Genomic DNA, 16,900 nt, shown 5'->3' with positions numbered 1-16,900 from the left:
TTCCTTGACTGACATGGCTCCCGAGAGCCATGGAGGAATTTGGGGAAGGGTGCTTCCACCTGTTGGACATGGAATGAGGTTGTTCAGTCCTTCAGTTATAAATCCAACTGTCAGGAGCTGACAATAAAACAAGACACAGGACAGCTGTGAGGACTACGGGATCCAACCCCCACCTCCTGCTCCATACTCCTACAATTCTGCAGTTTGTCTTACAGCAGAAACAATGCATGAAAATTGTTCTTACATGATTCAGGCTTATAAAATAAAGGGATCACTTCAGATTTGTTCTCAGTTTTCCAGCTGTGCTACACAGTCCTAGCACAGCATCTGGCAAGTTGTTTATGTATCATTACACACCTCCAAACCCAGATTCTTTATTCCCCCAAATAAAGCATGCTGGCGATTGCACCGCAGATGGTGCATATAGCTGCATTCTGTATAGCAAATACTTTTATGCCTACCTTAACATGGAGCTCACCTGGCCTTTTACACTCAGTTTGAGCTGAATCTTTTATTACTTCAAAACAAACCTACTTTTCAGAAATAGAGATGAAAACCACAACTTTTTAATTTGTGAAAAATTATAAAATGCTTTTGTTGGCATGAAAAAAAAATTAGTCCTTTTAACGAACCCGCTTAGCATGCTCGAAACTCCACTGCTCAGTGCAACATGACTCAGAGCAGGGTGTGAGAGACAAGGTAACAACAGACAGGGCTGCGCATTGTTCTGGGTGCCTTTCAGGACAACCACTGCTGAGGAAATACAGGTATTGCCACCTCCCAGGTGCTCAAAGGCAACAGCAGGAGAGGGGCCACGCTCCACCTTCCACCTGGGATGGCTATCTGCAAGGGGGCTTTGGCCAGCTACAGGGGTCTGTCTGCTGGCAACGCAAGGAGCAGTCTGACTGCGTTTTCCAGTTCAATTTGCAGAGTGCTGGAAATTTTGTCTGCAAATTGATGTGTAGCTGGTTTGGCTCCCCAAAGATTATGTTCTGCCCAAAGTCTGTACCTTGTAAGGCCACAGAACAAGAAACATCCCCTTTTGAGTCCCAAGGCCAGACCTGGTGCCTTTGTCTATGTAAGCACATTTTTGTTGTCAAAGACCAATTTGCTGATCTGCTGACACTTAGTGACAGTTCAACTTCAGATGTGAGATTTCCCTAGAAGAAGCCAAAGTATTTTACAGTTTAGAAAACATCAAATGGCTATGCTTACTGCAGGCAATGAAATAATTATACAAGGAGGATAGTAATCAGCTGCCTGTGAGCAACACAGACAGACATTACTCTTCACCTCTGGCTGAGGAGGAGTTACTTAATGAGATCTGCATTAAGTACCTGTGGACATTTAATGACAGCCTTTAAAGGACAAAGCCACAAACAGCTACAAGAAGGACCTACTAGTTCTAGACCAGGAACAGTCTTCTAATCCTGAGCCTTTCCCATCCTCCAGAAGGGGCTACTGCATATACCAATTTGCTTCGGATTTATCTTTCCCTACAGTTAACAAAAAAAAGCAGCGCGATTCTCCTTTGTCTACATTACATAGAACTTTATATCTTTAGTTTCCAGGCACCCTCCTACTTTTTCTTAAAATGGGTACATAGCTCTTTAATACCCCATAATCGGGGGGCGGGGGGCGCAGTTTTAGAAACAGAAAATAACCTGGATTACGTGTTTTACTTGTATAACAGCATGGAATCTCCTGCCTTCATGTCACCACTTTGTCTTTTTTTGTGGTTGCCACTTCTGCTCGTTACATACTTTTTTCCTAAGCTCGTTTGCAGTAAGACTCTCCCTCCAGCCAGTTCACAGTGCACTAGTTTGCACCAGCAGAGGTACAGGAACACGCAGCTAGGAGTGGAACAAGAATGAAGTCATCCCTTTTGTCAGCTGCTGACTCTCGTATCAGACTAATGAAGCAAGTGAACCATATCTTATCATTAGTTCCAGCTGAAATCAGAACTGAGGAATTAGTACAAGAACACCAAGTAAAAGACAATTCAGAATTGTTACAATTTCCTGAAGTGTTCCCTGTTAGAGAAAAGCCCTGATATTATCAAATAAATGCATCTGCATCTCAGTATCTACCACTCCACTCAAGTTTCTTAAATTTTGGAAAAGGTTGTACATTTTAGGTGTGTGTATTTGGTCAAAGGCAAAAGAAACAATGTTAAACATGTAAAAAATAAAAGTCTGACCACTTAAAATTCAACTGACATCTTAAAAACAGCTTATAAAACAAACATATTTATTTTTAATGATTACTAAAATAGTTTACATAATATACAAACAAATATGCTATCAGGACATACTTGGAAATAAGTCACAGTTGTTTTCTTAAAAAAACATTTGTCCAGTGAAATGTCCAAAATGTAAATGCCATCTTTTCCTTCCTGAGCTATTCTTAAACATCCAGAACAGCAGCACTTCCATGTCTTTTTACTGTTGACATTTCTTCCCATTAAAATAAAAAGCACTGTCCACTACTAGCTCTCAGTAGTTAGCACAAATCCACCTCTGGTTGAAGTGACCACAGCTTCATGTCTCTCGAACTGCGTTTTTATATGCTTAAGGTAGTTTTGACCCATTCCACTTAACACCCCAAACCTCTCCTTGCACAAAGAAGCCAGAAACTCCAGCACCTCAAGAGGTTTTCCTGGTTAAGAAGGACTTTTTGCAACAGGACAGCTCAAGGGGCTTGTGCATAAAGGATGGGTCTGAGAGTCACTAACCTCTCAGCTGTTACAAGAAAACATCCCATTAATTTGAGAGCAGTCTTCACACATTCCTTCATACTCAATACAACCAAATGCACACAGACCAATAGTTCAAGAGCATACGGTAACAGCAATAAAATGGAAGTGCTGCAATTCTCTTATTTCTTTACGCTAAACACTTAAAATAGAAACAAGTACATGTTTTTAGTCTGGTGTGTGAGTGATTCTCAGCATGAGGCACACTAGAAAAAATGTATTTTAAAAACATGCATTGCAAATCTGTTCTTCACTAGAAGCTTATACAGCAAGCAACTGGTTATATGCAGACACATGAAGAAAGGTTATTTTTCTAGGGTACCAAGTACCACAAATAAATTATTTTGATCAAAAATAATTATCTTATTAAAATGTGAAATAACCTATGTCTTCCTAAACTTTTGTTTGGAAAGGAGATAGTACATACACGGCTGACATTTTATCACTCCTCCCAAAATTTTAAGACTTGCCAAACTTTGTCAAAGAGTTCCTAGAAGCAGCAAGGCGAAGAGGTGCTGAGGGATTATTTAACTGACATCAGTACTACTAACATTAAACAATCCTTTGTACCTCAGCTTTCCTCCTCTCCAGAACTGTTTGGGGCAGGCTCCTTTAAGGAAGAAACACTTGCTGAAAGGTTCTCTACAAGTCACAAACCTTTCAAGCAATTTTGCCATTTCTAGAAGCCACCAGAGACAGCTGACATCTATGTTGTGATCGGATGGACCAAGAAAAAGCTTGTGCTTAGATTCACACCTATCATAATTTTCAGTTTATGTTTTTTCTTATGTTAAAAGTAAGGAATTCTAGCAGATGAAGGTGATGTTTTTGCATACTATTACCTTCTTAAACGCCATACCAGCTTTATGCACCACCAGAAAAGGATCCTCATAGCAACAGTACACCAAATAAGCTTCAGAAGCAAGTGAGTGGTTCTGCACTAGTAGAGACTTAATTCCAGCTCCAGGACACCAAGCCTGAATAAGTCGCTGAACACAACTTACCAACAACCAGCAAGTTCCTTGCTTACATTCTGCAGTTGATTTAGAGAAGTCCCAGTTACTTTAGCAGAAACAACCCTGCCACTTGGTGGTATTTCTCTGCATAGAAAGGACTGTATGCTGCCTGACCTCAGCAACCACAGTAAGTTCTTCCCTTACATACATTTTCTGTCCTCCTCCTTTCCTGAGCCCTCTGCAATAACTTTTATGTGCATCCCTCCACAGGGAGGTCTTTTTCAGGCCAAACAGGCAACACAAGATGAGATATACGGCTCCACAGTCCACTCAGCTTATCTGTGTCCATGCTATTATAAGAACTAGCGACATCTGAACCAGTAAACTTCGCCCAGAGGAAATCCCGGACTTTCTCCTCCACTTCTTGCAAGGTGAGGCTCTTTCTAAGCGACTGCTCATCCAGGAGAACTGTAAGTAGAAGAGCCACATCCTTAAATGCCGCATTTTCATGGTCACAGTACTTGTAAAAGATCAGGGTGGAGCCTGCAGGCAGTAACTCAAATCGATGCACCACTGCTACTTTCTTGCCTTCTCTGAACCCAGAGCTGAGCTCATTATCTACCTCCAGCTTGACAATGTCACTATCCAATATGGCTTTGTCTTCCCCATTAATTTTGATTGTAGTAGCATCCTGGGAGAAGGCCATCGCATCAGCAATCTCATTACTTAGGCACCTCAGTGCTTTCTCAGCTTCTTGGCCAGCTGTAAACAGTAAAATGGCTGGCTCCAAATGCAGGTGGGAAGCGTTAAGGTGCTTCTCAAGCAACACATGGGTTCTTTTCCACAGACTGGGATCCTGACTTTGGTAAGTATTTTGTAGTTTCTTCATCCGGGCCCGAAACGCTTGCAGAATTTGAGTATCTCTACTTGACAAAGTTGCATCTAGAAGACGTGGAACTCCACTCCAGATGAAATAAAACAATGGAACACTAATTAACAGAACCAGTAACCAAGTCCAGCTCTTGTGAAATCCACCCTGCGATTCACTGTGACCTATGGAAAAGAGCAGCAAACAGGAAGAAAATGTTTTAAAAGGAATCAGAAGTCAACTAGTGAGAGGAAAATAAGACAAAACAGTAGAAATCAATGAACTCATCCCACTCTCAAGCTACTGGTACATTAGTTGAAAAGCAGAAAGATGATGTTCTAGTTTTAAAGAGAAAAGCAAGAACCTGGAACTTATTTAGCAACTTAATGAAGTGACAGCATTAAAAAAGGACATTTTTACACACTTTAGATTGACTAAGAAATTGGACATTCTTCTGAAAAAGGAGCTCTTCTGAAAGTTTATCAATATTCTATTTAATCAAATCCAAACTAAGAGCTTAAAACAGTTCTGAAAAACATCAAGCTTTTCCCTACATTTAGGCTCTGCAGAAAAAGCCCTATACAAAACCTGGCATCACCAGAATGGTTTCTGTGTTGTTGTTTCTCCTTCCTATCCCCATAAGGATAAAAATAATTTCTGCAGCAGTCTTTGCATCTCAAACACTGGTGATCAACACTATCAGAAAATGTTTGTGATCTTTGGATTGGTCAGCTTCACAAAGCATACACACAGCAAACAGTGCACAAGATTAATACAGAATATCAGATATTTTGATTTGGTTTTGTATTTCAATTAAATTAACACTTGTTTGATCTGGTACAGGCATAAATGCCATAAAAGAAAAAAACTTTCTATAAATACATCAGCAACAAAACGAGGGCTGAGGAGAGTCTCCGTCCTTTATTGGATGCAGGGGGAAGCAGTGACAAAGAATGAGGAAAAGGCTGAGGTAATTAATGCCTTCTTTGCTTCAGCCTGTAATACTAAGACCAGTTGTTCTTCAGTTGTTTTACCCAAGCCCCTGAGCTGGAAGACAGGGATGGGGAGCAGAATGAAGGCCCCATAATCCAAGGGGAAACAGTCAGTGACCTGCTGCACCACTAAGACACACACAAGTCTATGGGGACGGATGAGATCCACCCAAGGGTACTGAGGGAGATGGTAGAAGTGCTCATTGAGCCACTTCCAATCATTTATCAGTCGTCCCAGTTAAATGGCAAAGTCCCAATTGACTGGAGGTTAGCAAATGTGACACCCATCTACAAGAAGGGCTGGAATGAGGATCCAGGGAACTACAGGCCTATCGGCCTGACCTCGGTGTCAGGGAAGGTTATGGAGCAACTCATCCTGAGTGCCACCATGCAGCACGTACAGGATGACCAGGAGATCAGGCCCAGTCAACAGAAAACAGCCTCAAGCTGTGCCAGAGCAGGTTTAGATGGGATATTAGGAAAAATGTCTTCACTGAAAGGGTGGTCAGGCACTGGAACAGGCTGCCCAGGGACGTGGCTGAGTCACCACCCCTGGAGGTATTTAAAAGATGTGCAGATGTGGCACTTGGGGACATGGGTTAGTGCTGGGCTTGGCAGTGCTGGGCTAACAGCTGGACATGATCTTCAAGGTCTTTTCCAACCTAAACAAGTCTGATTCTGTAAGGCTTGATTCTGTTCCCAGTAAAATTAGTGACAAAATACACTAATCTCCCTGGGTACAGGAAAGAACTGTACACCTTATGCTACCTTTTCATATCCTAACTTTTATCAGGACAACACCTGTTAAATAAGAACACCACTAGGCCTGCTCCAGTCTTAACCTTGAAGCAAGTCTTGTAAACACTACAGATGGAAGACCTTCAATTCAAGTGGAAATGTTACCTATCAGACAACACATCCTTCATGCTGAAAACACATGCCCTAGCAAGCAAGTCATCTGCTCTGGCAAGGACCCCCTGTTTAACACCAGCTACCAGGAAATCTAATATTTGAACAGGCATGAAAATGGTTAAATGTAACACAAGTGTGAAATAGAAGTGAAAGCAGAAGTCTTACTTCTGGCTAAAGGCTGCGACTCTTTCCTTATTCCGGACTGATCTCGAAATTTACTTCTTCCTGTTAAAGAGATTGAGAAAGGAATATGAGAAAAATACTAAGACAACAATTATAAGCAATCTTCCAGCAGAGAATTTTGCAGGGAGATGAAATCACCAAACTGCATTATTTTCAACAAAAAGCTATTCTTAGTTATGCTTTTACATACAAAAGTCTACCAAGGTTACACGAAGGTTAACAAAGCACCCTCACCTAACACCTTGTTGAAGCAAACACTGTCCTGCTAAGTAGGAGCAAAGGAGGCTGCAACCCCATCCTGGGTAGGGCTGTATCAAGTATGAGGCTTTCTGTTCCTTTCTGCATCATTGTGTTCAAGCAAGGCTAGTCTTGAACATGGAAAAGGACATGTTCACCACTATTGGAAGTCCCACTCAACTGGCAGACCAACTCTCTATCTACGCTATTTGCCAAATGTCAGTTCTTAAGCCATCTTGACAATCCTGCACAACAAACACAAGTCCCCAACCTATCACAGATCATCCCCGAGGACTTCTAACTCTTGAGAAGTTATGCTAATAAAAAACAGGCATTTCAAGTGACAAGATGACAAAATAGCAAAGATTTAACAACCTGTTTTCTGCACAAGGATACTATGTCTCAATTAATTCCTGATTTTGCTCCAGAATTTGAGGGACAGAAAAATGGAAGCTCAATTAACACACATATTGGAAAAACACCACGATGCAAGGCATAAGCAGCAAAACCAAAGCGGCACAGTCTCATAACCCCCTTCCATCTAGCTTGGGTCAGAGTCCTGCTTCACCAGCAGTCAGTTTCTTGGGATGAATTGTGCTCTTAAATAAAAATGCAAGCTTTCAGCTTCTAATTTCAATTTCTACTTTTGGTCTATTTATTTAAATGGGCTCAGACAGCAAAGTATAAGACATTATCCATAAGGAGAGTGTTATGAACAACTTTCCCAAGAGACCAGTATGAATATATACAGTGCAATTACTGGTCAGCATGTTTTCTGCATTCAGTTAATTAAAAAGACACAAGAATTTCTGGCTCCTTGTGAATTACAGCAACTGGTTCAAAGCTGAAGGCTCTTTAATAATATATAACCAAATCAGGACACTGTCAATGGCACTATTGAGAATAAATTGAACAAACACACCCTGCAGTAGTTATTTCAAGAACACTAAAATAAATTCTGTGACTTTGTTTCTGTATGAATGTAATTGCAGAAGGTGCTAAAAGCAGCTCTGGTTTAAGCTGGAGCTTAACTAGCTTAACAAGCTACACTATTCTGTAATTTCAAGCCCCCACTCTGAGATACAGCACAGACATGGAGCTTGTAACTGGCTACGCTTAAATAAGTCTTGTAATAGTTAACAGATTAAAATCACCTAATTCTATAATGTTTTACAATGTAGTCCTGTTGGCAAAGACTAGATTTCATATTTAGGAGACAGCTGTGATTCGTACCCTGAAGGAAAAAGTATTCAATAAACAGCTTAAAAACAGATCCTATCCTACCTAACAATCTTGCCTTATTTACAACACAATCTGCATGAAGGCCAAGCAAATTATTTGTCTCGCCTAACTCAAAAGGCATAACTTCTGCAGACACTTTAGAGCTTTCAGAGTTTCAAGTGATTCTCCAGAGCTCTCACTCAATACAGAACTGGTCACTTCTGCAGCGTCTATTACCTCTGGTACAGCAGAGGAAAAAGTACCAGAGGAGCGAGAACTCCCTGCATCAATTCATTTTTCAAAGGCGTTTCACAGATGTGCAGCTACCACAAGACAAGCTTCTCTTCCGGAAGGCACTGTGGTTTAATAAAAACCCCAACAAACAACCACCCCCCCAACCCCCCAAAAAAACCAAAACAAAAAAACCCCAAACTCCAATGCCCCCAGGTTCTCCAGACTGAATTCTGTTTTACAAGATTCTGTTTATCTAAACCTGTTCAAGATAGAAACAAATGCCCAGACATTAAGAGCAGAAGGCTACTAAGAATTCAGAACAATTTTTCCTCTTCTTTCAACTACTCTTCCAAGAGGAAAAAAAACACTCAAGCAACAAAACTGCCAAAAAAAGCCAACAACAAATACAAAAATCTGAAACACAAAGAACTGGTCGTTACACGACCCGACTGGAGTTTGCCAGCAAAGAAAAATGCTGCTCCTCTCCAGGAGTATGACAACTAATTCAGTCACAGCAGGCCACCATTACCCAGGGAAAGGCTAGAAGGGAAGGTGATGTGTTCAAACTAATTTAACATTTACTGCAACCAAAAGGTGGTTTTGTTCCCTTCCTCAGCTCACCCTGACAATGCCACTAGTACATGCTCTGCACTTACTGATTGTCCCATGAGTCAACTTCATTTCCTAACCCAGCCAAAAAAAACCCCACCAAGTGGGTCATTTTATGCGGTCAGTCAGTTGAATAACCTCATGGAAGGGCTCTGGAATTGCTGCCTTCTCCAGCTTCCATTTGGATCTGCCTCCTGGGTCCCTTTCAGCCTTCCCAGACAGTGTCCTCCAGGGCACGAGAAAAACCTTAATTCTGTATTTTTCATTTAATTAGAGGGAAAGACTAACTATTTTTCAACTTACTCTGTGATGTAGCTGAGTGGTAGTGCTCTTGATTTTTCTCAAGGAAGTCAGCTTTTCTTTCTGAAACCAAAGCACAAATGAAAGAACTCTGTTATCACATCAGAGGTCAGAATAAGACAGACAAGCCATACTGCTTTTAGCTCTTTCTGTGAAATCTTCAAAGGTTATTAGGGAAGGAGTATACGCTGTGCTGCCAAACCAAACCTGCACCACAGACCAGCCTCTTGGACCCCTCTGTAGGTGGAGAAAGCTACTATTATCTAATAGGAGGAGCTTAATTTGGCCCTTCAACCTGCTTTTCCCAATATGACACAAATTTATCCTTCCTATTTTTCCTTTAAAAAAATAATGATGTGACAATGACAAAATGCAAAGGATGGGAAATTAGCAGCACTAATTGGTTGATAACGGAGGGTACAAGTTTTGTCACTTGTGAAACCGAAACTATTCGGCAGGATGGAAACCCAAAAATAAACAGTGTAAAACTACCACCTTAACAACAACTGCTCTCAGACCAGAGGGACTCCAGCAAACACAGGCATGTTCTGAACTGCCTGAGCAAAATGCCTGTGTGTGCTGCTGGCAAACAGCAGGCTGACACCGACATGTTCTTGTGCACATCTCTGCTACCTGGTTCACGCCTGTGTTCTGTCAGCCTGCACTCACAGCTGCTGTCAGTGCTCCCCCAGAAACACTGTGTGATTAGGACTGCTACTGACCAAATTCATGCAAGCCCCAACCTTACTCTCTAACCAGTCACCAGCTTCTCCTAAAAATCTCCCTTATGTAGCGTATCTGTTCAGATGTATTCAAACCACCTGTAATAACACATCTACCTTCTCCTAGGCTAAAAAGTATCCTGTATTTTCTTCCTCATATTTCCCTATCGCTTCTGGAACACACATCGAGAAAAATCTCCCAAGCAATGAACAGAAGTGCTCTCTCACTTTGAAATCACTTGTTCCCCCTGCTAAAGTCAAAAGCAACTCATCCGTTTAGAAAAAGAACAGTTTTGTTTTGCTTTGCCTGAGGCAATTAAAGACCCACTTTCATAACAGTTTTTGAAGCAGGTATGATGCAACTCATCTTTTTCATTTGCTTTTCAAAAAACCAAACAGCTATGTATTTATCAAAGTTTAAAACATTGCTTTCTTGAACTTTTAAGGTTTTACATCACAGCAGATGACTGTCATACTACAATCAGTTTTAATCTAATTCATGGGCAGGAGCACACCCTGAAATATTTTTTTTTTTTTCCAAAAAACACACCAACTTCTTCATCCATTCCGATTTCAACTTAACAACTCCCCTTTTGTAACAGAACTGAAAGAATGCAATTTAACACATTTAAGCAACCATTTGTTACATCATGGAAAAGGTACTGATAAAACTAGTGTTGTTACCTTTTAACAGCGTATAAATGTTAGGTTGATACTCTGCTGGTTTCTCGGGTTCGTTACTGTCATAAGCCTCTGCTTTTTCATTTACTGGACTCTCTGGAACCAAACAAATTGAAGAACTGTCTGTTAGGAGGCAAAACAGATAAAAAAGAAAAAGAGGATTAGTGTAGGTGCATATATATTTGTGCTCATATCATCATAAAATTGAAGGATGAAGACAAAGTTTCAGAACATACATGATCTAAATCAGTGATTTATGTTGCGATCTCCCAAGAGTTACTTTCTTAAAATATAACTAAAAGCAACTAAGACTCGAAAAGGTTATGGTAAATTTGAGTTCACTACAAACATAGCTGTCTACACAACCACAAACCTTTTTTTAAATTATTTTTAGGAGCCATTGGCTTAAACACACTTGGAAAGAAACCCAGGTATCAAGACACCAAACGGACCAAGAAACACCTTACACTAAAAGGATTCAGTGTAAACCAGTAAATACACAAATGTGGGAGTAAAGAGAATTTCCTCCACAGCTTTGGGAACACAACTCACAAACAATAATTGCGCTGTCTTCCACAGACAGAGGGGAAAAGAGAGAGAAGCAAATATAGAACTTAAGTCCCTTTTTATGTAATCCAAGCTATCCTTTAGCTGGGTCTCTTTCTCTCATTAGCCATAATGGCAATTTAGGACACCTAAGCTCCTAATTTAATCCTCTCAGATAGCTGGAAATAATCTAAAGCAGCACCTTTACACCGTTTGCCAAATTTCGCAGCCATTCAGATGCTGAGCCCCAACTTAGTCAATGTTACTAATTAGAAAGGGTAAAGCCCTGTAAGATGATAAGAGTCACAGAGCAAAGGTCGGGGCTGGAAAGGCAGTCAAAAGCAGAACACCAGGAAAAGAAGTTTCAAAGGATAAAGTACAATCACACGTTTGCCCAGAAAATGTTCTGGTACGGAACAAAGCTGTAGTGCAGCTGTGGAACACAGACCACAATGCAGCCATCAAGCTGAAGGGCATAAGCAGAGGAAATGGTAAAGGGAAGAATACAATTGGTAAAACTTCTCTGTAACATTCACACTGAGCCCCTGTATTCGTTTAACAGAACTGGGTTCTCCCAGGGTTTAATGTGTTTCTTCTGCAGCTCTTTTACTGTACATATGAGGGCAACACACAGCTTGCCACCTAGTGTTGATTAATTTTACTTCAAGAAAAGAAAACAACCTTTTTCTAATAGGTTCTGGCAGTTTTAGCACACCAGTGTATGTGAAGCACACAAAGGAGAAAAAAAAACCAAACAAAAAACACAAACAGGAGAGAAAAATGCAAGTTTTAAACTAAGCTATTAAGTCACATGTACAACCGTAAAGTATTTGCACATAGCAGGGTGGATACTGTATTTTCAAAACCATCGTAAAAAGCTGTTGAGTGATCTATTTCTCACCAAGCTAAGGATGAAGATCCTCACCAAATTACTTGAGCTTCAGGAATGCCAAACAACATACCCATAACGTATTGAGGTTTTGCAAAGAAAATCTCCTTAGTAGCAGCAGCTAGTAATCACAAGACCAGAAAGATCTATGAATCTAAAGAGGGCTACTTATGCAGTCCACGCATTTCATTCCTGCCCCCTTCTTTGCATCAATCAATACCCCATGTCTCTCAAAGCGTCCTTAAAAGCTAACATAAAAAGGAAAGATTTAAATACACACAACTTTGTTTCTCACACAAACACAGCTTGTGAACCAGCACCTTCTGTAACACCGGGTATCGCCAACAGGGAGTATTAGTGCAAGCAGACAGCACACATGGCATCCCCCACAGAGAAAAGGAAACTCCCCCTTTATCAAGTTGAACTTTCCTAGAAATACATATAAACACAAATTCCATTCCAGACAGGCCTGTTCTTTCCTTACAAGGCCTTAAGCCTCCTACCCAAAGGATCATTCCTGCCTCCCTGGCAGCTAGTGAGGATTTTCCAATCCACCTGAAATTTGCAAGCCAGCCACCTGCCAAGAGACACTGATGATCTGACTATCCCCATTCCATACACTGGTGTAGTCAAAGGGATTCAAAATCAGCGAGTCCATAAACTACACGTTTATAAACCAAAATATAAAGCTACTATTTTAACACCTTGGAACTTGTTCTATGAAGTCTAGTACATATTGATTGAACCCTGCAGGTTCAACCTCTTCCATCACAGAGATAAGCCTTCGACACACCTGCTGCAACATCCCACAGCCATTGCAGACAGCACAAACTCGAGTGCCAAAACCACCTAGTGCCTGCCTTTAACTCCTACAATCATACACTCTGCTGGCATATTTTAAGACAATTTCAACAGAGATTGCCAGTCTGTATCTTTAGCTCACTGATCCAGAAGATGCCTTGATTCGAGGCAGGGTTTGTAGGCTCTCAAAGCTTTGTAGCTCTAGAAGCAAGTTTCCTAATCTCTATTTTAAAAAAACCTCTAAGCAGAAGCCAGAAACTGGTTTCTCTAGTTGTGGTTTTGCTTCCATTCTGCTCTCAGAGAAGGATAGCAATTACATCCTTATAAAAATCCAGCCTGCTTGTCCCGCCACCTCATAGACCCTGCATTCCCCTAAACTCAGCAGACAAGAAACCAATGCTGTATAGCTACAGGTGGGAGGACTGCGGGGAGGGAAATTGCTCCTTCATTTCTGTAGGAAGCATTAGCATCTCTAAACATTATACTTTTACACCTGTCATGACTATGATCAAATACCACTGTTAAGAGTGCAGGGAGGTGGGGGGAGCACACTTCTCCCCACAACCTCATTTTTAGAGGTGTCTACATTAAAAAAAGCCAACACTCAGCTGCACCTCCTAAAGCAGCCCAGCCACATTGAAAATACCCCACACGTTATGCCATTGTTTGGGAGCAACAGCTTCCCACAGCTTTACCTTTGTACTTTGCCAAAAGAAATACTCATAGCCTCTCTTCCTCCCTCGAGATAAGGTTTTTCCACACCTCCTGGACATTCTGCTTCTGAAGCACAGCACTGGCAGCCCTTTTTAAGGGCAGTGCCACGTCATTAAGGGCATGTGCTGCAGCTGCAACAAAAGCTTGGAGACAGCCCTGTTGCGAGAATATGGACAGGATGGGAGAGAGTCTTGGGCTGGGCCAACTCATCCATCTGCGAGTTGCCCCATTCTCAACTCAAAATAGACCAAGAAACTAAAAGGGAAGGAAACAGCTTGCTTGCGGTTTTCTGGTGGAACACCAGGCTAAAGCCACATGATTGCATTACACAAAGTTAGCATCTCTCTAAAGTTTTGAGGAGGATGCAGTTTTCATCAGCTAAAGAAAGAAGAAGGTGCCACACAGAGATAATGCATCAGCCTGCCCAGCCCGGCGCTGGGAAGCAAGTATGGATATACGCTTGGAGCAGCCTCAGTTATGCAGCTCCTCATAAGTGATGCTGCCCACTGCACACAGCACAGCCTCAAAGCGAGCTGGTTTTGCAGTTCCAGGTACCGTATTTAAATCCAGCCTTTGAAAGCAAAGCGGTGTTAGCAACGTCAGGTATCACCCATTTTCGTGCTGTGACAAGGTCCTGGGTTGGTGTTTCACCACCATCGGGGTGAAACAGGCCGCTAAGGGCTCCAGCATGCTCCGCACGCCCCGACCTTCGGGAAGATGGAGCAGCATTCCTCCGGTCCGCCGCAGGGAACGGCCACGGCGGTGGGATGTCCCCGCCTGCAGGCCTGAGCCCCGCAGGCCCCGTCCCCCCGGAGCTGCGCGCGCTGTAACCCCCCCGCGCTCGGACCCACCTGGCGACCTGCGCGCCCTTATCGGGGGTCGGGTCAAGGGCTCCGGGGTCCCGAAGGGGTGCTCGGCTCCTGCAACAAGAAACAGCTGCAAGGCGCGGCGGGGCCCGGCGGTTCCGTTCCAGCCCACCGGGCCTGACAGCCTTCCAGGGGCAGCGAACCACGCTCCTGCGCTCCCCGCGGGGCACCCCCGTGCTCCCAGCCGGAGGGCGCCCCCGCCTCGGGCCCGTCCCCACCCCCTGTCCCGGGCCGCCCCCCGCCTCCCCCTGGGGGCCAGCCCGCCCGCCCGCCGTTTCACGTCGCTCCCCGCACCCTCAACCGCGGGATCCGCCGCGGGGCGCTACACGCGCCCGCCCGCGCCGCTCACCCTCCAGCGCCCCGCCGGGGCCGAGCTCGGCCTCAGCCTCCGCCTCGGCCTCCTCCGCCCGCGCCGCCGCCGCCAACCGGGGGCTCTTCCGCCTGCGCTTCAGCTCGGGGGCGTCCGGCGGCGCCTGCCCCTCGCTACCCCCCACCATCCTGGCCGCCGCCCACCGCCCCCCACCCCGGCCCACCGCCGCCTCTCCGCGCCACGCCGGACCGAAGCTGCCGCTTTCCCGCGGCGGGGGCGGCTCCGCGAACCTCACTTCCCGCCGGCGCCGCCGCGGGGCGGGCCCAGCGCCCGCCGCTTCCGCCGCCTGGCCGTGCGCCGCCGCCTGCGCGCGGAGGGGGCGCCGCGGCGTCACGTGGTACGGCGGGAGGCCCGCCATGGCCCGCGCGCCCCCCCCCCCGCTGAGGGAGCGGGGCCGCCGCCCGGCCTTCCCTCGGCCCCCTCCCGCCGGGCAGCGGGGAGCGGCCAGCCCCGGGTCCCTGCGGGGAGGCCGGGAACACCGAGCCCTCCGGGCGGGCCCAGGGAGCCCTCCGGACGGGCCTCGGCCCGCTGCCGTGCTCCCGCCGGTGGCCCGGCCGCCTCCTCTCCCCGCACCTGAGGGGCCGGGGCGGGCGTGCGCTGGGTCCCCGCGCCTCGGGCGGCCCCGGGCGCGGCCTCTGGCGTGCTGGAGCGGGCAGCTGGGCCGTGCCCCGAGCCGGGCGGGGGCTCCCCGCCCCCCGCTGCCGGGGGCCCGCCGGGGGGGGGCGGTGGCGGCGCTGCGCGGCCGCCTGTGGCCAGTCTGCTCCGCGGGGCCAGGCCTGGAGCTGCGGGAGCGCTTTCGGGGAGCGCCGCGCCGGTGCTGACTGAGCGGGGCAGCCACGCTCCAAGGCCCGTTTGGAAACCAGCGGCCGAGCCCCTCTTACAAATTCTGAGGGATTCCTACGTACTGGAAAAGGCATCCGTAAGGACAGATCTCCTACGGTGCTCCAGAACACACACGCTCACATTGGCAACGTTACTGGTTTGACTGGGTCACAAATGGAGTACCTGTACTGAAATGAAGTAGTTCTGTGCGCTCAAACAAGCAGGCAGGGTGAGGGACGTGCCATTCAGCCTTCGCTTCTGCAGCTACCTTGTCTGCATACATTTCAAAAGGAAAACGATTTTAATGCTACACTTGCCCACTGTACCTGTTGCAGTCTCACCCAGAAGCAAGCTAATATTCCTGAGATGTATTATGCATACCTCCTTGGGTGCCAGCACTGAATACCATGTTAAGTGCCATTCTTTCAAGGTGTAAAAGCAGAACATGGACACTGAAGAATGCTTTCTCAAGGAAAAATAAGAGGGGATGTAACAAATGTTGCATCGGGAGGTTTCAAAGTACAGCCCGACCGCCCTGCTGGTCACTGGCTCATGATTTCTGACCTGGATGAACTACAGCTACAGGTAGCATCACTTTATTTGCAAGTTGCCAAAGAAAGTTACTAAATGATTACCTTGTGTAAATACTTACATAGCATGGCCTTTACAATTCACATGGTCACTGGTGATTCTTCCGCAGTGAAAAATAAAATGTTATTCCTATTTCAATAAAACCCTCCCTCAAACCTGAGTTTAAAAAAGACCACACCTGTTAAGTTACGATTCTCTATCCTAGCTCCCATCCCATGACTTTGTGAATGCTAAGGGCAGAAAAGCAACCGTACCCAACGCCAACATGCATTTTTGTAACAGTTTTGTGATGGTGCCTGACTTCACATCCTGGGCCCACGGATTCATTCACCTGCCAAGCTGCTTTTCCCTAACTGGGTTCTCAACGCACACAGCCTGGAGCTGCCCCTGATTTTGTCACACACTCACCTCTTTCACCTGCTGTGCTGGAGCATTGGCGGGTTTAGTGAACACATTAGTCAAATTGTCCCCTTCAGCCTTCTGCTCTCCAAATTGAGGAGTCCCAGCCACTTGGTGCCTGCTCTGTACTGGCACCGTTTTGGTTGCCTTTCCCTGTGCTTCGTCTCAGCTGTTTGCTGCTGGGCTCCTCTGGGAAGCTCCTCTTAGCAAAGAGGCTGCACACTGAGTTTGA

The 16,900-nt window shown here is 45.1% G+C and overlaps 1 protein-coding gene across 5 annotated transcripts; it reads right to left on the bottom strand.

Moving 5' to 3' along the window:
• Positions 1-2,233: 2,233 nt before the first annotated feature.
• On the bottom strand, positions 2,234-16,354 carry LOC106112097 (torsin-1A-interacting protein 1). 5 transcript variants are annotated; one of them, XM_027778621.2, is made up of 7 exons: positions 16,331-16,354; positions 15,862-15,951; positions 14,472-14,540; positions 10,674-10,793; positions 9,271-9,330; positions 6,649-6,708; positions 2,234-4,764 (listed from the first exon to the last, which is right to left on the bottom strand). In XM_027778621.2, exons 1-7 carry the CDS (start codon positions 16,335-16,337, stop codon positions 3,962-3,964), a joined length of 1,209 nt encoding a protein of 402 aa, XP_027634422.1. In that variant the 5' UTR covers positions 16,338-16,354; the 3' UTR covers positions 2,234-3,961. The 5 variants fall into 5 exon arrangements, with proteins under 5 accessions (XP_027634422.1, XP_027634420.1, XP_027634419.1 ...); XM_027778619.2 differs by lacking the exon at positions 16,331-16,354 and adding an exon at positions 16,060-16,281 and having other exon boundaries at positions 10,674-10,766; XM_027778618.2 differs by lacking the exon at positions 16,331-16,354 and adding an exon at positions 16,060-16,280.
• Positions 16,355-16,900: the final 546 nt, after the last annotated feature.

The sequence above is a fragment of the Falco peregrinus genome, chromosome 10 (genome assembly GCF_023634155.1).
Source record: "Falco peregrinus isolate bFalPer1 chromosome 10, bFalPer1.pri, whole genome shotgun sequence".
Lineage (NCBI taxonomy): Eukaryota > Metazoa > Chordata > Aves > Falconiformes > Falconidae > Falco > Falco peregrinus.
Note: the sequence above shows the minus strand (reverse complement) of the source record. Positions and strands in the feature narration are given on the sequence as shown.